General features: G+C 39.6%; 1 protein-coding gene across 2 annotated transcripts in view; it reads right to left on the bottom strand.

The window, feature by feature from the left end:
- The window catches only part of dync1h1 (dynein, cytoplasmic 1, heavy chain 1), an 84667-nt gene that overhangs the window by 16963 nt on the left and 41896 nt on the right, over window positions 1-25808 (bottom strand). Inside the window, exons 41-65 of one of the 2 annotated variants that reach the window (XM_067991811.1) lie at window positions 25445-25610; window positions 24628-24791; window positions 24381-24510; window positions 19634-19767; window positions 17388-17502; window positions 17117-17278; window positions 16505-16719; window positions 15044-15248; window positions 13630-13803; window positions 12318-12437; window positions 12112-12232; window positions 11660-11855; window positions 10867-10984; window positions 10417-10632; window positions 10038-10250; window positions 8172-8299; window positions 6382-6535; window positions 6148-6294; window positions 4482-4632; window positions 3374-3627; window positions 2703-2837; window positions 2507-2601; window positions 2056-2230; window positions 636-711; window positions 365-525 (exon numbers count right to left, since the gene is read on the bottom strand). In XM_067991811.1, the coding sequence (XP_067847912.1) occupies window positions 365-525; window positions 636-711; window positions 2056-2230; window positions 2507-2601; window positions 2703-2837; window positions 3374-3627; window positions 4482-4632; window positions 6148-6294; window positions 6382-6535; window positions 8172-8299; window positions 10038-10250; window positions 10417-10632; window positions 10867-10984; window positions 11660-11855; window positions 12112-12232; window positions 12318-12437; window positions 13630-13803; window positions 15044-15248; window positions 16505-16719; window positions 17117-17278; window positions 17388-17502; window positions 19634-19767; window positions 24381-24510; window positions 24628-24791; window positions 25445-25610 (3925 nt within the window). Of the gene's footprint in view, window positions 1-364; window positions 526-635; window positions 712-2055; window positions 2231-2506; window positions 2602-2702; window positions 2838-3373; window positions 3628-4481; window positions 4633-6147; window positions 6295-6381; window positions 6536-8171; window positions 8300-10037; window positions 10251-10416; window positions 10633-10866; window positions 10985-11172; window positions 11369-11659; window positions 11856-12111; window positions 12233-12317; window positions 12438-13629; window positions 13804-15043; window positions 15249-16504; window positions 16720-17116; window positions 17279-17387; window positions 17503-19633; window positions 19768-24380; window positions 24511-24627; window positions 24792-25444; window positions 25611-25808 lie in introns of both variants that reach the window. The other variant, XM_067991810.1, reaches the window with a different exon arrangement.

The raw sequence follows: 25808 nt of genomic DNA, 5'->3' as shown, positions 1-25808 counted from the left end.
TGTGAATATACAGAAAATAATTCCAAAAAGTTGAAATTTATTAATTTAAAATGCACAACACATAACTGATCAATATTTTAGTTAGTAACAGCTATCCATGCAAACACATCAGAATGATCAGAAATGGATAGAAACACTAAGCTCCTACGAAGAAGAGGATTAAAGTGTGGATATTAGGAAAAAAATATTAACAATTGGAATGTCATACTCCATGTAATCACCAGCTATGGTCACTGATTTTGCAGGGTAAAATGGAATTTGATTCCCGAAGCACCTGGAAAATCCTGGAATCCCATGCAATAAAAAAAATTTGACTTCAAACAATGGCCCTACAAACGTCGTACAAGTTGTTTCATCTACATACCTCAGTATCTACAATTGCTGCCAGGTCTAATGGCTGTTCAATTGTTGACATGAAACTGTCTCCTGAAACTGTAGCCACAAAGATGTGCGCCATTGCCAAGAGGCGGTCTGGTCGGAAAGCCTGGATCATAAGCAGTCGGTGCATTGCTTGCCCAATAGGAGCTGGACAAAAGGAAATAAGTTATAACCAAATGCTTGGAGCAAGGAAAATTAAATGAATACATTCTATCACAAATACTCTACTAAATTTTTAGATTAAAAAAATTGCTTACTGAAAGGTTTCTCCTCAGCCCACAGATAAGGTACAGTTTGTTCAGGTGAACTACTCTCTAGCCAGATGTTAAATTGCTGCATTGAAAGAATATTTATATAAATAACAGATCAAAAATGTGTGCAACACTTAAAAACTTGAAAGGTGGTTGCTCTAAATATCAACCAAATGTTTTGTAGTGCTAGAGCTAAAAATATTGTAAACTAGAAAGCTGTATTTCCTAAATGTAACTACAAGTACTTGCAGCTCACATCAATTTTAAATGTACATTTTGTACTCCTGTTTGAGTACTTTCTACTTTGCAGACATCTAATGTAATTAGAGATTACATAATTATACAGTCAAATTCCCACTTTATATATAAACTAGAATATTGGAAATTACTACGGTTGGTAAATTTGAAGTCACAAGTCAGCATACAAGTTTGAATTTGCATAAAGTTCAGAAACAAAGTCGGATTACTTCAAATCCCTTAGCGATATTAACTCAAAAGTGCTGATGTTCTTAAGGTACCGAACAAGTGTCAAGCATAAAATGTTCAGACACATATGCTTTTGAAAAAGATTCTGATGTTTTATGAGGAGCAAGCTTATGAAGTTTAGGGTTTGTAGTTTAAAACCATGCCTTTTTGTTTACTCTGGGTCTGCCAGGAGTTGTATGTCTGCTTCCCAGAGAGGGGCCTGTTCTTATAGGCATCTACCAACATCCCATTTCATCACCATTGAGGTACAACATACTTGTCAAGCAAGATATCTATATCTGACTTTTCCCTTCTCCCTGCAGGGAGATGCCAGTTTCCACCCAGATAATGAACCAACCAGAATGGAGGAAATCAAACCCATGACAAATTCCACCTCATTGATTATACATTTTGAGCAATAATGTGTAGCGTGCTGAGAAGCCTTGGTGAATCATTTGAATTAGTGGCGGCATTAAATCTTAACATAACTAGAACAGTTGTCTCAAGCTCACCCTTTTTTCAAAGGAATTATGTGTTTTTTTCTCTTGGGGTGCGGGAGGCGGGAAAGTTGATGAAAGCATTTATTAAAAAAAGCAATTGGGATTGTTAAAATATACCACCAGGTGTTGTACACACAGATTTAAGATGAAATTATTCCAATTTGTTACTAACTAATTTTGTTAAAACAAAACAAAGATTTTTTTGAAAAATTTGAATTGCATTCTCCTGTTGAATAAATATAAGCTGACCAAACAGAGACTATTCTTACTTTCATATGGGAAAACAAGTTATTGATGATCAGTGAGGCAGTTCTTGAACATTAATTTATGTAACCAAATTCACCTCTTTTCCCCCACCCCAAGAAAAAGTCAGACAACTTGAATTGGTCCAAAGTGGTGTGCTTGAGACAATATACTCAAATGTAATCACCAGATCTCAATACATTTAAAATGTCGCTTACATCATCCATCTGAACTTTGGAAAAGAGATCAGAAAAGACAGGTAAGCGGCTCAGTCTCTCCATGCCTTCTATTTGTTCTGATGTGAGATTATCTATCTTTGACACAGAAGAACCATTCAGTACAATCTCTCGACCACGAAGGAAGTGCTGGAACTCTAAGTCATATGATGGTTCACTGGGAAGAACAAATTGAAGGGTTTGTCGTTATGAAATATGTCTTCCGATGGATATTTATAGCCCATTCAAAAACTGAAGTTTTTTTAAAATAAGTAATCAAATTCTATGAAAACTCCAATTAGCAAAAAACATGCATGTTAACTGCCCTTGGAATGCAGAAAATCAGACAAGGTAGATAATATGCTAAAATGAGCTGATTTTTAAAAATTATAAAGTTCCCTTACAAAACAAACGTCAAGACTGACTCATGGATTGAAAACAGAAAAAGCTTTACCTAGTTAGGCCCTTGAGGCGAATCTTGGCCAGCAGCATTGCAATGGTGATATGATCATTGTGCAACATTCCCCTTGCTGCTCTGTTAAATGCTACCTGTGACATTAAAAAAAGGACATTATCTGCATGCTGGCAAAATGTAACCTCTTGTATAAATGCTTACAGTTTCAAGCTTTTTAATGGCTGTTTGTATGTACCTGGAAAAGGTCCTTAGTAATAACAGAGAGACGTTGCGTATGGTCTGTAACTCCTTTCAGATTTGGATTCTCATATAGAACAGTGTGATAAATATCCAGGAAGAATTGCAGAGAATACTGATATAGGAAGTGGATCTATTGATGAATGAACAACATCAGCAACTTGATCAGATTATCCAGAGTACCACATATTTTTCATAACTTTCTGAACCGTAAAAAGATTTTAGGAGTCAAAAGGGTAAAAAGTGTTTGATTAGAAATGAGAAAATGTTTCCAATAAGTTATGTTGACATACCATGACATGCATTAGCACAATGTCAAACTATTTTAAAGCCTCTACTGGTTTTATTCAGATTGTGAATTGATTAACTGATTATTCCAAAATGCTCAAGCAAACTTTGTCAAGTCTTCAAAATCTACTGATCAATTTGTTCCAAAGAGTTGATGCGTTCACACGAAGTATAAATGGCTAAGGATTTTATTTCTACTTTCTTTCATGTTATACTCAATTCAAAAAGATAATCTCCCAGGCTGTTCTTAAATTAGAGCACAATCCCATTATACACAAATCAATTCAATCAAAAAAGTTTTCCAGTTCTATTTCCATGTAAATCAACTAGGCCTACATTTTGCTCCAGTTCATGTTGTATATACGCAAGATTTTACTCTACCTGATTTAGTGCTTCCATGGTGAAATAGATGCTACTACATGCTGTAGAAAGTGGCAGGTACTGTTGGGAGACAGCATCCACCTCTGCCATAACAATATCCGTTTCTTCAACTTTCCTGGTGACCTCTGCTGCCTCCTTTTTTAGGTTCTCCAGGGTAGTGATGATGGTGTCATCATCCAAGATACGACCTTTAACTTCGTTCAAAGCTTGTAGTAAAGACTTCTCCAGCTGGCGCAAACGAAGCTGAAACTCACCTATCAAAAGCATGCAGATCACTAATATTGCAACTCTTGTTTAATCACGATCTGAATTATTTCAAAATGACAATATAGCATTTCCAATTTTTAGAAAACAAGTTAAAAAGGGAGAACAAAACCAGTTATAAAATCCTGCATGAAGGGGAGATTGGAGAATCTTCATGTGCAATTTATGCATCACTGAGCTATGTTTTGCCCCTAGGTTATCATAGTAGGTACAATACAGGAGGAGTCCATTCCACCCACCGTGTCTATGCCAGCTCTTTGAAAGAGATATCCAATTAGTCCCACTCCCCTGCTCTTTCCCCGTAGCCCTGTAAATATTTTCCCTTCAAGTATTTATCCAACTCCCTTTTGGAAGTTCCTATTGAATCTGCTTCCACCACCCTTTCAGGCAGTGCATTCCAGATCATAACTCGCTGTGTAAAAAAATGTTTCATGTTGCCTCTGGCTCTTTTGCTGATCACCTTAAATCTGTGTCCTCTGGCTACTGACCATTCTGCCACTGGAAACAGTTTCTCCTTGTTTACTCTGTCAAAACCGTTCATGATTTTGAACACCTCTATCAAATCTCCCCTTGAACTTCTCTGTTCTAAGGAGAACCACCCCAGCTTCTCCACATAACTGAAGTGCCTCATCCCTTCTAGTAAATCTCTTCTGCACCCTCTCTAAGGCCTTGACAAGGCTGTTAGCGTTTCATGCAGTAGTTCAAAAAAGGAAAAGTGGAAAGCAAATTTGGTTTTACACCTTATTTAGAACTTGAGAACCCTGTAGGCTATTTCACCAAGTATTACTTGAGGTCTAATTACAAAAAAAAGTCACCAGTGGATTTGTGGTCACTGAAAACCAACCTTGCAGTTTCAACAGGTCTGAACGTTTCTCATCTACATCTGGTCTCTCAGCCTTCAGCACCTCATTCAGACACTGGCTCTGTAAGCTGCTACGAGTCACTGTGAAGTTAACAAACGTAACACGAGAGCAGAGATCTGGTGGGAATTCAACCTATAAAAAAAGTACATGAATGATAAACATTTCTATTTAAACCCACTTCAATCAATAACCTATGATTAAGGTAACAGTTATCTGAAGATTCTTAACTACATCTTTTTTCTCCCTTCGCTAAATTACTCCTCTCCATCTTGAAGGCTAGAGTTGTTGCTGAAGTGTGGTCCCAAGGTCACTCAGACCTTTGGATTACTATGAGATTTGACATTGAAAGCTGCAAGTTATTTTGACCTTTGGAGGCATCGCAGCTGAATTCGATCTGGTCTTTGCCCAATGTTCGGGACAGAATTAACAGTCAGTCAGTCATTTGGACGAGTGTGGATTGATGAGGGAAAGCCAGCACGGATTTGTTAAAGGCAAATTGTGTTTAACCAACTTGATAGGAGGAACAGTGGGATCTGGGGGTGTATGTGCGTAAATCGTTGAAGGTGGCAGGGCAGGTTGAGAAAGCAGTTAAAAAAAGCATACGGGGTCCTGGGCTTTATAGGAGGCATGGAGTACAAAAGCAAGGAAGTAATGATGAACCTTTATAAAATACTGGTTCGGCCACAACTGGAGTATTGTGTCCAGTTCTGGGCACTGCACTTCAGGAAGGATGTGAAGGTGCAGAAGAGATTTACTAGAGGGTGCAGAAGAGATTTACTAGAATAATTCCAGGGATGAGGGACTTAAATTATGTGGATAGACTGGAGAGGCTGGGATTGTTCTCGTTGGAACAGAGAAGGTTGAGAGGAGATTTGATAGAGGTGTTCAAAATCATGAAGGATCTGGACAGAGTGGATAGAGAGAAACTGTGCCCATTGGCAGAAGGGTCAAGAACCAGAGGGCATAGATTTAAGGTGATTGGCAAAAGAACCAAAGGTGATATGAGGAAAATCTTTTTTACACAGCAAGTGGTTAGGATCTGGAATACACTGCCCGAGGGAGTGGCAGAGGCAGATTCAATCATGGCCTTCAAGAGGGAAGTGGATAAATACTTGAAACAAAAAAATGTGCAGGGCTACGGGGATAGGGTGGGGCAGTGTGACTAGCTGGATTGCTCATGCACACAGCCGGCACGGATTCGATGGGCCGAATGGCCTCCTTCCATGCTGTAACCTATGATTCTATGTCAATACCTACACACTTCAGCATGGTTTACTGAGATATCCTGCTCCCTAACCAGAGGTGCTAATACCAAATGTAATTCCTTCAATGTAGGCCCTGCTGAGATCAGCTAATCTAGCAGTTAAAACTCTTCCAAAATCAATTTGAAGTTAGTGTATTGGAGGGTTTATAAAATTGTGAAATTTGAAACTTCAAAATTTAATTCAAGATGACCATGAAGAAATCAACCAGTATCTTGCCAAATAGTGGATATGCTTTTGGAGTCAAAGCATAGATTTCCGTAAACTTCTAAAGCTGTGATTACATTTATCCAACAACGGAAAACAAATTGCTTACATAGCACTATGAAAATGTATTAGCCTTTAAAAAGGGACAGTTCTGACCATATTAATTTTAGTGACTTACAGTTGGGTCTCGGGTGGAGAGGAAAATGACAAATGATGGTGACAGGTCAATATCTTGATCACCAAGAGTAATGAGTACTCTACCACCAGTTCTGCGAACCTCACGATTCAGCACAGGGTTCAAGATTGGATCATAACTTTCAACATCCTAGAATTAAAGGGATAGGCAGATTAAGTATACAGAAGCTAGCAAAAATAAAAAGGAGTTTTACAATATACAACTTTTACCACATACCTGGACTAGAAGTGGGTTACCAAATCTCAGTGCACTCTCTAGGTTCTTTCTGAAGGCATCATCCAAGAAGCTGGTTCTAGTAATCTTGCGTTCCTTGTACTCATTCATGATAAACTCAGTGGCCTGACCAGATGGGTCAATAATTAACGGGTACCTTTTCAAAAATAAATTTATTTTAGGAAATTGCAATGCATCCATTCCTTTAAAAATACTCTGACATAGCAAAACTTCTGAAACTACACAATGTTCACGTACTAATGAGCTCTCAAAATAGCATGAAAAGTTGGGCATTTGGGCTTTCCTGATGGACCAGTGGACAAAGGTATCTTGGTCTGTTTTAAGAACCTCCCTATATTCTATTCCTACACTGGTCCTTATTTTCTATCTACTGCTCAATTTAATTGAGTCAATCTTTCTACATTTGTCCCTTTTGAGTTCTTGCAGTCTTTATTATTTCTCCACTAATCGCTTTTATTTCTACCTATTACTTTAGTTTTCTCTTTCTATCCATCTCGGTCATTTTAGCTTTTAAAAAAAATTGTTTCATATGATAATGTGCACAAGAAAGTACTTCAAATGGAAATTAAATCCTGAAACATTGGAGAGACTGAACATTAAAAAAAACTATTCCTATCTGCAGGATTTTGGATGAGGTAGACCATTTGGCCTTTCCAATCAATAAAACCCTGTAGCCCCATCACACAACCAGCCATTCAGGCGTTTTGAGCAAGTATCAACTGCAAAAGTGACAAGATAACTCAGGAAACTACTGTGCACTAAAGCCAAAGTGCTAGGTGCCCTCCAGGATTCCTTCACTCGGAGTTTGTGCAGAAAGCAGCATCACTCTAGCCTCATACCTACAGGAGGCCACCGAAATCCCTATTATTTTTTTTTCAAAGCTAGAAAGAGTGCAAGTTATCCAAGTGTTTCTCAAGGCTGAATCGTTCATTGGCATTTGCCCTCACACTGCTGTTCTGTTTCTTATTTGTTCATTCACACCAATTAAGAACTATTCAGAGACTTAGTTTTTTAATGTTATAATGAAAAAAAAACTTCAGGAGTATTTCTGCCAGCAATGGTGTTATTTAACATTCTCACCAGGTGAGTTGTGGCTTGGAGTTTTAAAATAAAATGCTTTTTTGGAAGAGCTGCACACAACCCTGTGAAACTTTATTTACTGTGCATATAAGAAGCTTTGCCAATCACTATGCAACAATTTTAAAACAGGAGCATGTTCAACTTAGCAGTGGTTTGCCTCCCCGTATGAGTGAATGAATTGGATTAGAAGAATTAGCATAATGCTTTCTGTAATACTGTATGTCAGCAATGCAGTTGCCTGAAATGATTTACTGAAAGTAACAACCACTAACACTTTAAAACAGGTTCTTGTTTAAAGTGCCAATGAGCACAAAAAAATGAACTGAGCAGGGAAATACAGGAACTCTTCCCATGAGTACAGTATGTTGCATTCAGCCAGAGGCCCAGGGGTTAAACATACAAAATATTTTTCTGTACTTTAAGTCCAGGGTCGTTAGTCATATCAAGATTGTACCTCAAAAGACAAGTTTCCATTTTTACAGTATGGACATGCATATACACTCCATTCGTGTATTCAAAACAGTTTTAACCATTAGTACAAAAATGAACTCGTGCTTAGCTATCTGAAATAAAACAGCTCCGAGACACTGCCTTAATCTGTAGGAATACCCAGCAAAAGTCTGATTAATACTTTACCACATTTTTCTTCCAAATCAAACTTTACACAAAAAGTAATTTTTATAGATATATACCTATTAAAACGTTTCAGCATGATAGCATTTTCTGTGCACAGGTCATCTGCAGGTAGGGAGTTTGCTTGCCAGCGCAGGCGTTCATCAGCATTAGACAGATACTCTGTTCTTGCAATATCTGTACGGAACTGAAATTAAAAGGCAATGGTTAACTGTGGAAAACCAGTTTTAATATAACTTTGCCCACATACATCCAAATTAAGAATTCACAAGTAGAACATATAGTTTACATAGGGACATAGTAACAGGAGTAGGCCATTCAGCCCCTCGGGCCTGCTCCGGCATTCAATCAGATCATGGCTAATTTGCACCTTAGCTGATTTACCAGCCTTCGATCCATACACCCTTGCTACCCTCATTAACAAAAATCTACTGATCTCAGTCTTGAAAATTTCATCGACCCAGCATCCACAGCCTTTTGGGGGAAGCGAGTTCTAGATTTCCACTCCCCTTTGTGTGAAGTGCTACGGGCTTTCACTCCTGAATGGCCTAGCTCTAATTTTAAGATTGCACCCCCTTGTTCTGGATTCCACCACCAGGAAAAAAGTTTCTCTTGCATATATGCTATCGAATGTCATTTTAAACACCTTAATTAGATACCCCTCAACAGTCAAAACTTAAGGGACTACAAACCAGGTTTATACAATCTGTCCTCAATTTAACCATTTAAGCCCTGGTATTATTCTGTAACCAGGTAATTGCTGCATCACACCCTTTAAAGTGAATTTGTGCTTCTAGCTCATTTGTTTCTTATGCTACATGCATGTGTGTACAGAATTCTTATTTAGATAACTGCCATATGCCAATGGTGTATTTCTCATACTTTTTGACTCATCACACTTTGTTGTTGATGCTTTGTACATTACTATACAGGCAATTTAATATGTTCTTGTTTTTCATCATTCCAGCAATATTTTTAGCAGGTATTTTATTACTTCCTATAATTTTTTCTGTCCTCCAAGTATTTAATCTATCAGTTTTTGTACACAGACCTTTGTTGCTATCCCCAGGTTACTGTTATTTCCACCCAGACTCTTCCCACCCCCTACAAGGAGTTGTTGAGGCAAATAGCATAGATTCGTTTAAGGGGAAGTTAGATAAGCACACGAGGGAGAAAGGAATAGAAGGATATGTTGATAGGGTTACATGAAGTAGGGAGGGAGGAGGCTCGTGTGGAGCATACATGTCAGCATTGACCAAATGGTCAAATGGCCTGTTTCTGTGCTGTAGACTCAACATACCTCAATGATTTAACACCTTTATTGATTTAAAGTCCTTTCTACCATCCTATTTATCCTTTCTGATAAGACCTTGGTCCCAGCCCAGGTGCTGCCCAACCCAGCATTACAACTCCTCCCTGTCCCAGTACTGGTGCCAGTGTCCCATTAATGGGACCCTTCCTTTCCACACCACTTTCAGCCATGCATTTGCTTTGTTTATCTGTATGCCAATTAGTGTGGGGCTCAGGTAAGATTACTACCTTCAAGATTCTCCCTCTTAATTTAGCACCTAGATACTGATACTCCCTTATCATGCCCTCCTCCCTGTTCCTTATGTCATTTGTTCAGACATGAATCACGAAAACTGCTTGTTCTCCCACCTTGCCCTCACTTTCCAGCATCTTTAAGATAGCCCTTAACCTGGTACCATGTAGGCAACACACCCTTCTAGACTCTTGATCGTGACAGCAGAGGATACCCTCTAACACTAATTATCAAATCCCCTGTAATTAGAACTTTTCTATTCTGCACATCTATAGTAAACAGGATCCAAAAAACAATTAGTTTAAAGTGGATTATACTTTTTCCATTGTTATCTCTTCTGATCAACAAAATAACCAAGCTTTTGAAATAATTTTAAAATTACCAGAATGTTTGCTTGCTGGAGGTGATGTGCCCAAGTTGTAAACAGATTTTGGCGCATTTGCTGATCAAAATATCCTGCATAAGCGATGAAAGCAGCCGATAGTAAGCAATCGCCAGCAATGGTGGCCATCTGATTCTTAAATGTTTCACTGGTCTTTTCCCAGCGGTCTCGTTCAGCAGACAAACTCTTCAACAGTGCAGTACTTCGGTTAACCTGAAAAAGAGGGTTTTATGAACAAAAATGCATTTTGCTGAGACAGACACATACAGGAAAAAAAAATTCACAATAACTTCTAACCCAACAAATAAATTATCCCGGCCTTAGTTGGTATTTCCATGGGAAGCTGCATTAGAAAGCCTTCATTTATAATGCCACTCACCTTCGCTTCTACTGCCGAGAGATCTGCCTTAATGGCTTGGGCTTCAGATATCAGAATAGCATACTCTTCTTTGTAACGAGCGATACTGGTCTCCAGGTCACGGATCATTTGCTCTACCTCATCAGCCTTCTGTTGGTTCTCTTTTGCATCATCTTCTAGCTTCTGTAGTTCATTGCGTAAAGGTTCTACTCGTTTTAACACATCAGCATAATTAAGCTATGAAACAAAATGGTATGAAATTAAAGCAGCTACAAGGGTGCCAACCACAAAGATGGAAAAAAGACTCGGAGGAGCCTGCTTTTTGAGAGGTTTTATAGTACAGGAGGTGAAATTCAGAGTGACAGCAAAGCACTTGTTCACAACTCTAATCTGAAGTGTTCTTTTAACCGTAGTGGAAATGATCATAAAACATTTTCTTTTATTAGTCCAGATATATTCTCAGTTACTCACCTGTGCAATAGCCCATTTCACCATTGGACCACAAGCCAAAGATGCTCTGTTGACAATTTCGTAGTTGTAACTTGGATTGGACATGTAGTTTTTCTTCATCTTCTCTCGAATAACATCACTGATGAATAAAGATGAACAATGTTAACACAATTGCCCTCTTGATATTTTAGGGATGGAAATTCAATCACAATTTGATAGTGCTACAAAAAGGTACCATTCACAAACTAGGTGGTGCATAGCAATGAAGAGCTGCAACACAATCAAAATGCAAGAAAAATGTGATTTTTAAATAAAAATAATGAATACCTTAATTCTTCAGTATTAAAGTTGACTATGCTGGTGATGAAATTATCTCTGATAATAACTTGTCTGATCTTTTTCCAGTCATTTGTCTCCTCACCCAGCAGGAGACAGATTGATTCTAACGCGAGTTTTACTGCAGCAGGTGGATTGGCCATGGCTCTCACTTCAACAAGATGCTGCTTCTTTATAGAGCTCACAGCTAATAGAGGGGTGAAAAGAAAGGGGCTTTAAATGGACATGCAAAAGGATAAGGGGTGTATAACAGTCGCTGGGAATCAAGAAAGGAAATTTTTAATTTGAAGACCAGCAGTATATTGTGTCACCCAAACAGCAAATTTGTTTGGTTAAAAAATGCCACACCAAAATGTTAAAATTCTGTTCATTCTTAAATGGTCAATTGCTTTAGTAGTTTTTCTTTAGTTAAGCTTTTGGCTAGTCTTCTGGGCAATTTCCTTCTACCTCCAGCAGCTGCGTGCACCCCATTATTCACCTGATTTCGTCAGCTGAAAAATTTACAATGGTCGGAATGAAGTTTTCCCTCATTATGATCGATCGGATCTGTTTCCAGTCAGTTGTACTTTCGCCCAGGAGCAGACAGATTGACTCGAGTGCTAGCTTCACTGCACCTGGCGGATTAGCCATTGAACGAACCTCTACCAAGTGCTGCTTCTTGATCGATTTTACAGCTAATCAGACCAGCACCGTAGGCCAGAGTGCAAACAAACAGCAAGAGAAAGTGAAGGTTAGGAGAGATAGAAAATTGAGGGATAAACACCACACAGAAAAGATCAGTTAATCAGTTGTTTAAAAAAAAGGTAGAAAATTAACAGGATTATAGTTCCAAAAACATAAGTAAATAAAATGCTACTACAGATAGTAATTCAGTATACTGCATAAATGTCATTAATTTTTTTTAAAAACTCAATTCAAAACAAATCTAACCATTCTGAGCCTCAATGACAGCAGGCTCTACCATGTCCAGATCTTCCTTCACTTTCATCTGCTTGTCAGCAATAATTTCTTGTTGTTTGTGCAGCTGCTCCTGAATTTCTTGACTCATAACCTGTCAAAAAAAGTGAAAGGTGTCTTACTTGATCAGACTCAGTGTGATGTTCATTTCAATTAGAGTTCAAAAGCTTAAAAATTACTTTTTTCTTTTCAGCTTCTTGTTGATCTTTCACCATTTTCTTCAACTTATCATTGGCTGCTGCATTTTTAACCTCCAACTCTTGGCTCTTAATTCTCAGATCTCGCCGCAATTCTTCAACCTAGAATGAAAGGATTTTAAAAAAATTAGCAAACTAACCTAGCAAATGTATTAGATTATGAACAAATTTTAGCATTAAGGTATTTCCATTGTCAGTCAGAAGCACCCTGCATTAGTATCTAGGTTTCCAGCTTTCTAAAAAAAATATATTTACCCAGAAGCAAAAATTGTTAGCATTCTTTGGTATACTGTTAAAAGCAAATGATTTTATATGATAACAAAAATTGACACTTGGGGAAACAATTATATGATCTCTTAAGGGGGGAGTGGTTAAAAAAAAAGAAAAACAGCACCATATTGGATTTACAAAAATGGAAGACATTTAGTATGGTACTTTCCATTTCTACATTGCAGTTTAACCTCATGAGGGTGCAGAGGGAGAAGGAAGAACAAAAAGAGAAGACCTACTTGGGGTGTTGGCCCGGTACGACTTTATCATAACAGAGATCGCATAGATGCAACACAGACAGACAATCAGCTCCAGCTCTTTGAATGTGTGTGAAGGTTGAAGAGAGGACTATGAAACCAAAGGGCAAGGAGAATCTAACTATTTCCCATTCAATCTTACACATCAGCATAATACATTACTACCATACTATATAAATCTAATGTGGAAAGCTCAATGACTTAGTTCAGACACAAAAGCACTGAATTGCTGGCCATCTGGTATTAGATCAATAATGCTTTATTGAAGCACGTAAACAGTCAAAATCAAGTGATTTTATATGTTAATAAAATTAAGACACTTGAGGGAAAGTTATGATATCCTAAGGTTGGAGGGGCGGGGGGGGGGGCGGAGAAAAGAGAGAGAGAGATAGAGAAATAAGAGTCATGTTGGATTTACAAGATGGAAGAGTACCTTTAAGATATCAAAGAGAAATCCTTAACACTATCCATTCACATGAGGACACAACAAAAAGCTTGGATATTTGTTGGTAGCTCAATCAATATAGTAACAGCAATAGATGCATTCTACTATCTGTGCACTATTCAGAAACAAGTTTACCTAATGTCTTTTTACCAAACAAAATTCAGAACCAAGGACATTGCTCAATCTGCTTATATAGAATCCCAAGTCTTTAAGTGAGAAATTATTGGAGGGGAAGCATACAGTAAAAGATCAGCACCATGATTTTCAGAGACAAATTACTCAAATATTAAGCAATACGGTTTTATGACTTGTTTAACAGTACCTGATCTACTGTTTCCTTAATCTTTCGCAGACCAACATTTAAATGCATCTGTTGCTCCTCCAGTTCACTACGCTTTTCATTAAACATGTTGGCATAGTGGTTGATGAAGTCCAGATAATGGCGAGGAGTGATGGCCATTGTTCTGCCTCCACGTTTGGCCAATCGAGTATTTGCCTAATAAGAAAACAATTATTTCCATTTGAGCTGATTTCAGGTATTCTCAGTAAGCATTTTGAAGTTTATGCCCAGATGTGTAGGCACTATTAAAACATTCCTATAGCTGCTATTAAATACTTTAACACCAATAGAATCAGACACTATGCAAAATAGTGAGGGAAAAATGAATGACCTCATACTGTCTTAGAGATTTAGATAAACTGGTCATCTACAAAATTGTTGAAACTTAATTTTTAAAAACAGATGCTAAAAACACAGCAATGTTAAAGTTAAGTACCACCCGACTATGCAGCATAAGCTGGCCATTAGGTTATCACCAACACACTCTTAATCGAAAAGGATTTAGATTGCCAGAGGTCAGATGGCTCGTGCTGCTGACTCCAGGTCTAAAACATATGAAGCCACCCGATGACTTAGTGGGTAAATGCAACACCTGGACTGATACTGAGCCATATGGACTAATAGTTAATCCATCTCAGCCAGGCCAGCTACAGTTGGCTTCAGTACCACTGGAATGGCAAACAAGGTGGAACACAAAAAGCCAGGGGCCCTTCACTTGTCAGCTATCCATGAGTGGGTGGGTATTGAAGGCCAAATTGAGCTTGCTGTAAGATAGATTACCCCCAGATGAGAGAGAGCGCGAGAGTGAAAGAGAAAGAATAGTTGGGGTGTTTATGCTCCACACAAGCCTCCTCCCTCTCTACTTTATCTAACCTTATCAGCTTACCCTTCGATTCCTTTCTCCTTCATGTGCTTATCTAGCCTCCCCTTAAATGCATCTATACTATTTGCCTCAACTACACCTTGCAGTAGCACGGTCCATATTCTTACCACTCTTTGGGTAAAGAAGTTCTCCTGAATTCCCTATTGGATTTATAAGTGACTATCTTATATTTATCATCTCTAGTTTTGGACTCACCCATAAGTGGAAACATTTTCTCTATGTCTACCCTATCAAACCCTTTCATTATCTTAAAGCCCTCTATCAGGTTACCACTCAGCCTTCCTTTTTCTAGAGGAAAAAGCCCCAGCCTGTTCAGCCTTTCCTTATAAGTACTTGAAAAATACTTCCAAACATCTTTTCAAATGTGATTTCACTCATGAGGGTACTCTTATTTAAAAAAGGAAATCAATATTGCTCTGGATATTATTTGCATGCAGTACATTTCCCCCAAGAAAACTGATCACAGGGCAAAAAGTGCAAAAGTATCCAAACACCACTGTTGTAATTACTCACTTGATGCAATGTCAGATGAACAAAAACACAACTGTTGACAATAGCCTCTCTGTGGGATGGTGGTTGAGGAAGCTTGTCATATGCAATTGGCATATAGTCAGGGACAATATAATTGGGTTTTTCAAGATCCATTTTGCTGGTGAACTCTTTGCCAACTTGATACAAGGCTTCAGTGGACCAGTCTCCAAACCAGTTCAAGACGCACCTAGGAGGGGGGGGGGGGGGGGCGGCGCGCGGGGAGCAAAAAGTTGCATGTCAAAAAAATTTCATTAATGATAGTTGAACAGATTAGAATGTTCAAAACCTAATTTTACACAAAGCTGTTTATAACTTTTGAACTGAATAAACACACTGCAATTAATATGAAGCTGTGCTAACCAAAATCACAGCCCAGCATGAAAACTTACTACCTTTTAGGCAGCTTTTGTTCAGAAGATATTTTAAAATCATATGTTCAAGAGAAAGGGGAAATTGTCCAAAGAACCCCAAACCATGACACCTCCACATCCTCATTTTCCCCTCATAAGTCCCAAATCCTGAAAACTTAAGCTCTTTAAAATTCATGAGCCCAGAGGACTGGTGATGGCTACTTCCAGATTGGTGCATTTTGACCAATCAGGAAGTAATAGTCCTCCTGGCCCAGGAACTTTAAAGAATTGAAGTCCAAAGATGTCAAAATTGCTTTTGCACACAGAATCAACAGCTTTGTGGACCAGATCAAAAGGACCTTTCAGGCCACATCTAGGCTGCTTTAAGACAAATAATGCAATATTTGCTTTGGGTTCAGTATGGCTTAGTTAAACATTTTGGGCATTGGCTCGACTTCTCAGAATTTAACTAAGTTTACCCAATGGTACAACAAGCAGCAAGCTTTAGAAATGAAAGATACCACACATGCAAGTAAACTTACAACCTAAAGGGGATTAAGGAGAGGGTGGGGGGGGGAGGGGGAGGAAGAAGAGGATGGGCAGGAGAGGAGATGGAAAGGAGAGGATTATTCATTGAAAAGTGCTAGTCAGTATATGACAGTTTGGTCAGCAAGTTGCTTCTGTTTCAGGAGCATTGATCCTCCTTCCCAGAGCTCAAAAGTAATTAAAAACAAACACTCGGTACCAGCTAATATTGAAGTTATTATTTTAGAGCTCCAGGACTGAAAAGATCACCAACTGATGCCCCCATTGAACCCCACCAACCTAACATGGTATCAAAAGGATGTTTAAAATTAAATGCCTATAAAAAGATTGCACGTGGAGGAGAAGATAAGATAGTAAGAATTGAAAGTACTTTCCTTTATCCATTTATTTTTGCACAATGCTTTTCCTTTACATAGTTTAAGAGTACCACACTCTAAGGTATATTACACTTTTAAATGTAGTTCCTCACAAAAGATCACACACATACTTCACAAATAATGCAACTAGAATTGTAATAGCAAACGCAACGTACAAAAAGTCTGCTTACCTGTTGAAAAGAGCTGGAGAAGTTGCGGCTCTATCCTTCAAGCCTTCAGACGATGGATTCATGGTGAATACAACATGTAAGTTGCGGATAACCTGACCTGTGAACCACTTGTACAGTTCTTCATGAGTGTCGAGCATCAAACCTTCCTTCTGAGCACCTTCTTTGCATTGGGTCATTAAGGTAGCATACTCATCCCCTTCAAATAGCCCAGGCACCTATTCAATAGGAAATCAGATTAGTGCGCACTATTTTGGCCGAGTTTAAATATTTAATTACTCCAAACCTAAATTTATCAAATCTGAAGTTTTTCATGGTTTGCCTCACCTTGATTTATCCTCATACAGTGCTGTTTTTGATGTTAGCACTTCTGCTGAGCCAAGTGTCAACACAAACTCCAGTTTACCAAGTTTGAGAGCTACTCAATGTGCAAGAAATTGTTTGAATCAATACTTAATCATTTTGCTAATGGCTGGACTAAATCACATGGTTGCAATATTTTGCAGTTTACATTTTTATGTTAAACAATTTTACCTATAAAAGTTTATGCTTTGGCAGGTCGTTAGTTTACAAGAATGGTTCGCATTTGCAGTTTAAAATATTTTATATATTTACCTCCCCATTGGCCAACAATGTGTTCATACGTTCCAAAAAACTGGAATCCAGTACATTGGACTCATCCATAATGAAGGCAATCTTTTCATTTTTGCAGCCTGAACGCCTCAACACTGTTCTCAGATCCTCATCAAAATCCTCACCAGTATACTTCCTATGTACCTGTACACACCAATATTTTAGCATTTTACTTGAAGTTGAACTTTTAAAAAAAAAACCTCTATCATGCAACAGTTTCAGTTTACTAGAACAGGAAAAAGCTAGCACTAACCTTTATCTGATAAACACTCAGGCCATTCATCCAGGCAACAAAACGAGACAGCGTAGTTTTTCCTGCACCACTGACCCCAATAAGCAGCAAATGGCCTTGCGGTTGGCGGAATATCCTAAGAAATTAGTTACATGGAAGTGATTTTAATAATTATTTTCTTGTATGACATAATAAAAATTTTAGGGAATACTCAAGCGTAAGCCAACCAACTGCAAGTTTCAATTAGTTTTTGAACACTGCACAGAAGAATCCAATATATAGGTCACCACATCCCACCCATATCAGGTTATAAATAGAAACGATCACAAGTAACATTCCTTTATGCAATTTTAAGCATCAATGTTACAGCAGCATTGGACTTGTGCAGCTCTTCCAACTTCTTCACCCACATTAATAGTAGCTCTGTGACGACCATGGATACCCGATTGATTGGCCCAGGTGTAGAGACAAACAGCCTCTCCACTCTGTTCTCCTAGCCCAACAACTCCACTACACCAGTACCATACAATTTTAAGTAGTCTTCATACTACCAATTTGATCGCTGCCCCAGCAGACCTCACTCCCATGCCCATTCTCAACATAAACCTCAGTCCCAGCCTGAAGCCTCCTCTCCTACCTACCCACACTATTGGTCTAGGCCCCTGGATTACCAGTCCAGTAGCATAGCCACTGTTACCTTATTTTCCTTCCTGTTTCCCCAATACCCCCACCCTCCCCTCAAAAAGTCTGGTTCCTCACCACTTCATGCCTGAATACCTGTTATCCACTGCCTTTTACCCCAAACACCTGTTACCCACCATCTCCCACTCTTTCCACCCCCCCCACAATTCCTGTTTGTAATCATCTTTTTCATTCGCACAACCTAAAATTTAAGAACCCACTCTGCACATCCCAACTCCTCCTCACTACTCCAATCCCCATACTTAGTATCCCATTACTTCCACCATCCTTCAACTATTCACCATCTTTCTCCACTATCATACCCCAATTACCAACTACCCCCCAAAATCCTCAATACTTTCCTTCCTATAGTTCACTGTGTACATCAGTGATTTGGACACAGTAAGAAGGAGTGGTGTCCAAAGTTGCAGACAACACAAAGTCATAACAACTTGCATTTATATAGCACCTTTAACATAGTAAAACCTCCCAAGGCGCTTCACAGGAGCGTTTCAGACAAAATTTGACATGAGCCACACAAGGAGATTTAGGACAGGGGCTTGGTCAAAGAGGTAGGTTTTATGGAGCATCATAAAGGAGGAGAGGGGTGAAGATGTCTAGGGAGGAAATTCCAGAGCTTGGGGTCTAGACAGCTGAAGGCATAGCTGCCAATGGTGGCACAAAGTAAATAGTTGATGCACAAGAGGCCAGAATTGGAGGAATGCAGAGTTCGCAGAGGGTTGTAGGGCTGGAGGAGGTCACAGAAGAAAAGGAGGGGTGAGATCATGGAGGGATTTGAACACAAAGATGAGAATTTTAATATCAAGGCATTGCTGGACCGGGAGCCAAGGTAGGTCAGCAAGTGATGGACTTGACGCAGTTAAGATACAGGTAGCAGAGTTTTGGATGAGCTCAAGTTTACTAAGGGTGGAAACAGAGACCAGCCAGGAGGACATTGGAACTGTAGCATCCATAGGTTACAAGAGCATGGATGAAGATTTCAGCAGCTGAGGCAGGGGCAGAGACAGGCGATATTACAGGAGGTGGAAGTAGGCAGATTTGGTGATGGAAAGGATATGGGGTTGGAAGCTCAGCACAAGGTCAAATAGCATAGTAAATAATTCGGAGGACAAAAAGGAAGCTAATGCAAAGGGATACCGATAGGATGGTGGAATGGGGAAGGAGGGTTTTGGAGGTTGAGGTTCAGATTTCTCCTGTCCTCTGTTCTAAATTGCTTACCTTTAATCTTATATATGTGGTCCCCTGACCCTAAACTACTGGAAACAGTTTGCTTCTGAACGTTACCCTGTCCGGTCATAATTTAAAAAAAAGTTATATCATATCGCAGTGTAATCTGCACTGTTCTAATGAAAAAACTACTTAATTTTTCATCTGTCTTTGTATTTCCTGTCAGGCAGCGTCCTAGTGAATCTGAGTTGTGCCCTCGCTATTGCCTCAAAATCTTTCCTAGAATGGACCCCAAATGTAGCTTTTATTAAATATAAATATTCAAATACACAGTCAGTGGCATATCAACTTTTACTAAAAGGTATGGACTACTTAGACATTTGTGCATAATTACATACCTGTCAATTCTCAACACATGATCCAATACTTCATTAAATAGTACCAAGGGGACATCTAGCTCCTCCTCATAGAAAACTTTGAGCCTGGCTTTGACATAATCTCTCAGCTCTTCTTGATCCACTGGTATATAATCCTAAAAAAAAGTATACACAGGACTTAGAATCAAAGAATGGTTACAGTACAGAAGGAGGCCATTCAGCCCATGGAGACAATGCCAGCTCTTTGCAAGAGCAATCCAGTTAGTCCCATTCCCCTGCTCTTTCCCTGTAGCTCTGCAAATTTTTTCCCTTTAAATTATTTATCCAGTTCCTTTTTGAAAGCCACTATTGAATCTGCTACCAGCACCCTTTCAGGCAGCACATTCCATATCATAACTACTCCCTGCGTAATAAAGGTTTTCCCTCATGTTGCCTTTGGTTCTTTTGCCAATCACCTTAAATCTGTGTCCTCTGTTTCGCGATCCTTCCATCAATGGGAACAGTTTCTCTTCATATACTTTATCTAAACCCTTCATGGTTTTGAACACTTCTACCAAATCTCCTCTTAACCTTCTATGCTCCAAGGAGAACAACCCTAGCTTCTCCACGTAATGGAAGTCTTTCATCTCTGGAACCATTCCAGTAAATCTTTTCTGCACCCTCCAAGACCTTCACATCCTTCCAGAATTGGACACAATACTCCAGTTGTGGCCGAACGTGTATTTTATAAATGTTCAACATTACAAAAGCAAGGAAGTTCTCTATGCCTCTATTTAGAATACCCAGGATCCCGTATGCTTTTTTGACTGCTTTCTCAACTTGTCCTGCCACCTTCAAAGATTTGAGCACATATACCCCCCAGGTCTCTGTTCCTGTACCCACTTTAGAATTGTACCATTTAGTTTATATTGCCTCTCCTTGTTCTTCCTGCCAAAACGTATCGCTTCGCACTTCTCTGCCATAAATTTCATCTGCCATGTGTCCGCCCATTCCACCAGCCTATCTTTGTCCTCTTGAAGTCTATCACTATCCGCCTCAGTATTTACTACCCTTCCAAGTTTTGTGTCATCTGCAAACTTTGAAACTGTGCCCTGTACATCCAAAGTCATCAATATATCAAGAAAAGCAGTGGCCCCTAGTACCGACCCCTGGGGAACGCCACTGTACACCCCCCTCCAATCTGAAAAACAATCATTTTCACCACTACTCTGCTTCCTGTTAGCCAATTTTGTATCCATGCTGTTACTGCCCCCTTTATTCCATTGGCTTCAATCTTGATACAGGCCTATTATGCGGCACTTTATCAAACGCCTTTTGAAAGACCATATACACCATATCAACCGCATTGCCTTCATCGACCCCGTTACCTCATCAAAAAACTCTATCAAGTTAGTTAAACACGATTTGCCTTTAACAAATCTGTGTTCGCTTTCCTTTATTAATCCACACTTATCCAAAAGACTATTAATTTTGTCTTGGACTATCGTTTCTAAAAGCTTCCCCACCAGCGAGGTTAAACTGACTGGCCTGTAGTTTCCAGGTTTATCCTTACACCCTTTTTTGAACAAGGGTGGAACATTTGCAATTCTCCAGTCCTCTGGCACCACCCCCGTATCTAAGGAGGATTGGAGGATTATGGCCAGCACCTCTGCAATTTCCACCCATACTTCCCTCAGCAACCTAGGATGCATCCCATCCGGACCAGGTGACTTATCTACTTTAAGTGCAGCTAGCCTTTCAAGTAACTATGAATTTTTAGCCTATCCAGCATCTTAACTACCTCCTCTTTTACTGTGACTTTGGCAGCATCTTCTTCCTTGGTAAAGACAGATGCAAAGTACTCATTTAGTGCCTCAGCCATGCCCTCTGCCTCCACATGTAGGTCTCCTTTTTGGTCCCTAATTAGCCCCTGCCTCCTCTTACTACCCATTTACTATTTATATGCCTATAAAGACTTTTGGATTCCCTTTTATGTTAGCTGCCAGTCTATTCTCATACTCTCTCAGCCCCTCTTATTTCCTTTTTCAACTTCTCTGTGCATTTTATATTCAGCCTGGTTCTCACTTGTATTATCAACCTGACATCTGTCATACGCCCCTTTTTCTGCTTCATCTTACTCTCTTTCGTCATCCAGGGAGCTCTGGCTTTGGTTGCCTTACCTTTCCCCTTTGTGGGAATGTACCTGGACAGCACCCAAACCATCTCCTCTTTAAAGGCCGCCCATTGTTTGATTAAAGTTTTGCCTGCCGATCTTTGATTCCAATTTACTGGGGCCAGATCTGTTCTCAACCCACTGAAATAGGTCCTCCTCCAATTAAGTATTTTTACTCTACAGTGCTCCTTGTCCTTTTCCATAAGGAATCTAAACCTTATGATACTATGATCACTGTTCCCTAAATGTTCCCCCACTGATGCTTGCTCCACTTGACCTACCTCATTCCCCAGATCCAGCAATGCCTCCTTCCTCATTTGGCCAGAAACAGTGATCAAGAAAGCTCTCCTGAACAGGAATTCCTCCCCCTCTTTGCCCTTTACACTATTACTATCCCAGTCTATATTAGAATAGTTGAAGTCCCCCATTATCACTACTCTAAGTTCTTGCACCTTTAATTTCCCTGCAAATTTGCTCCTCTGTATCCTTCCCACTAATTGGTGGCCTATAGAATACCCCCAGTAGTGTAATGGTACCTCTTGTTTCTTAACTCTAACCATAGATTCTGTCCTTGACCCCTCAAGGACATGCTCTCTCCAGCACTGCAATATTCTCCTTAATCAATACTGCCATCCCCCTCCTTCCCCATCTTTCCTGAACACCTTGTATCGAGGAATATTTACTGCCCAATCCCTCCCTTTTTTGAGCCAGGTCTCAGTTATCGCCACTGCATCATATTTCCATGTGGCTATTTGCGCCTGCAGCTCACTAACCTTATTTACCATGCTTAGTGCGTTTGTACACATGCACTCTAAACCGATCTTAGACCTTCTTGTATTCGCTCAGTCTGATCCCACCTAATACTGTACTATTTCTTACTTTAGTGCTATCTGTCTTGCCCAGTCTCCTTTCAATGCCACATCCAGGTACCCGACCCCCCTGCCAAATTAGTTTAAACCCTCCCCTACTGCACTAGTGAACCTCCCCGCAAGGACATTGGTTCCAGCTCTGTTGAGGTGCAACCCGTCCATCTTGAACAGGTCCCTCCTGCCACAAAAATCTGAAGCCCTTCCTCCTGCACCATATCTCTAGCCATGCATTAACCTGCCTTTTCTTTCTATTTCTGTATTCACTAGCACACGACACCAGGAGCAATCCAGAGATCAGTACCCTCAAAGTCCTGCTTTTTAAACTTCCTCCCTAGCTCCTGAAACTCTAGCCGCAGGACCTCATCTTTTTTCTTCCCTATGTTGCTGGTACCCACATGCACCATGACTTCTGGCTGGACTCCCTTCTCCTGCAGGATGTTCTTATATCGAATCCCCTATGACTATTGCATTTCTACACTTTATTGTGCAGTCCTTTGACCCATGGTGTCATGTTCAGGGCTGCACTCTGTCGTCGTTACTCACTGCTGAATACCAGTTTGAGAATACCACAGACCCAGAAGATTCCTGCACTATCTGCCTCTTCCTATCCTTTTAGATAGCCACCCTCTTGCTATCCTGAACTCTGTGGCTGCGGGGTGACCACCTCCTGGAACATACGATCCAGGAAATCTTCAGCCTCCCTTATGCTCTTCAGTGACTCCAGCTACCCCTCAAGCTCAGAAACCCTCAGCTTGAGCTCAAGCAACTGGAGGCATTTTCTGCACATGTGGCTCTCCAGGACATGAAGTGTCCTGAAATTCTCACATGGCAGAAATACCAAGAGCACGGAAATAAAATACTCGAATTGGAAATGATAAACATGGAGCCAAGTAGATATCATGGGAGCTACTGAAACCTAGCTAAAAAAGGAGGATAATGAGTGGCAAACAGGGCTAGGCGTGCTTCAGGAAGGATTATAAAGGATAAGGAGGTGGTGTCTCACTGTCAAGAAAGATTTACATGCTACTGAGAGGAATGAATTGGGATTTGACAAGAGTATGAAGAAATTAAACAGGAAACTTCTTCTGTCAATCACAGGATTCAAGAACTAGGGGAGACAGTTTAAAATAAGGGGTGGGAGAGAAAGAGCAGAGTCAAATGAAAATAAGGAATTTATGCAACAGTTTTTCACTAAGAACAAAGGAAACAGGAGTAGGCTACATGGCCCCTTGAGCCTGCTCCGCCATTCAATCAGATCTTGGCTGACCTTCGACCTCAACGCCACTTTGCTCCAGCCTCCAGTAAGAGGGTGTAGAAATGTGGAACAGATTACCAGTAGGGGTGATGAACAAAAATAACCATGGAGATCTTAAAAACTAAGAGGACTCGATGAATTATTTGGTAAATAAGATGCAGGCCCCTTATTCCAGAATCATAGTAAGGAATCGGATGGGTGTTTTGGAAGGATAAACTAGAAGGACCAAAATTAGAAAATCATGAGTTGCTTAGAAAATCATGAGTTGCTTTGTTTATGCTTACTTGTTACAAAGTTCAAACCAAAGCATTAGCAGTTTACAACCATTTAGATTTGAGAAATTTGTTACTAACCACACACAAATAACATCTAGCACCACATTAAAAAGGTCTAATTTGAAAATGAATTAACAATGTGAGCACATCAAGGCCAACGTTTAGCAATTTATATATATATATTTTTTAAAAAGCATATCAGCTGCCAATCTCTTACCTTGGATAGCCAGTTGCTATACAAAATGGGTCTGGTCAAAGCTTTGTCTTTGTCAACATTAGGGAAATGCTTGAGAGCCACCACGTCAATATTCTCATCTGTCCACTGTCTTTCCTCATCCTCTACAAGTCTAAAAATAGAGGCAATGAACAGGAATTCTACATTCATGCATTTTAAATTAGTTCAATGTAAATAGTGGAAATAGCAATAGTACTGACAAAGGTTGCTGAACATATAGAATGCAAACCTGTCTTGGAACAAGCGCAGAGCCTCATGAGCCCAGATCCTGATTAAACCTTCGACTGCCAGTGTTTCCAATGGTCTCAATGCTTCAAAGACTCCTCTCACCCAACGTGTCATTTCACGAGGGGAGTAAATGTAATGAGGCTGTGTGTCTTGGGTGAAACGCTCCTATGAAATAATGGAGTATGCATCAATGAATAAAGTTGAGTTTTTACACCACATCAATAAAATTTCAAACTGCATTTAATTAAGATAGTAAGAATGCCTGAAGGACCTGCTTTAACTTGTGTAAGACAACAGAAATATAAAACACTTAAATCTCTGAAAGAGATTCAATGAGGGGTTCACGACTAAACATACATGATACTATGCATTGTATTTGAGCTGAGGACCACCAGTACAGACATGTACAAGAAAATTAGAAGTGAAACAGGCCATTAGTCCATCAAGCCTGTTCCATGCAAAATCCATGTATGATTATTTTATCATGGACTTCCTTCCCACAACTCTTGATCCCCTAACTCTCAACCCCACCTGAAAAAAAAATCGAGCAGTGTTGAATTCCTCTATCCCACTCAACAGATACTGATCCAGCTTTTAAAAACAAAACATGACGAATCAACTACCTTCAGTTTGTTCCACTATCCTGCAACGCAAACATAAGTTTTTTTCTCCAATCTTAAGAATTTTGTTCTTGTGCACTTGGTCCTATCCTCCTTGCCAAGATAATGACATTTCTACCTCATCTACATCTTTCATTATTTTGAAGACTTGTACCATCTCTCTCTCAGGCTTCTATGCTTCAGATCGGATATATCTACCTGCGACATAATGTAGAATTCCACCATGGCTGCAGTAAGAGGCTCTGCATATGTCCGTAAGGATGGAATAAGTCTAAGCATAGCACGGTTGAATGTTCCGTAAATCTGAGTGAGAGAAGCTGGTCCTGGGTAGTCCACATACACAACAGGTACATGGCGTAGGAACCTATGAAGACAGAAGTAAAAGATTTTGTAGTAGGTTTCTATCATTTACAGGTTTAACTGTTCAAATCGAATAGCTTCCAACACAGTCAATCCAAGACTTCACTGTACTCCCAACTGAAATCAAATAATCAAGATGACTAATTCAGGAACCTCATGGATACAACATCTTTACTATGTATTAGAAAGATCTGAATTTCTT

Source organism: Heptranchias perlo, chromosome 10, assembly GCF_035084215.1.
Source record: "Heptranchias perlo isolate sHepPer1 chromosome 10, sHepPer1.hap1, whole genome shotgun sequence".
NCBI classification, from domain to species: Eukaryota; Metazoa; Chordata; class Chondrichthyes; order Hexanchiformes; family Hexanchidae; genus Heptranchias; species Heptranchias perlo.
The sequence above is the reverse complement of the archived record's forward strand: the minus strand, read 5'-3'. Positions and strand labels throughout refer to the sequence as shown.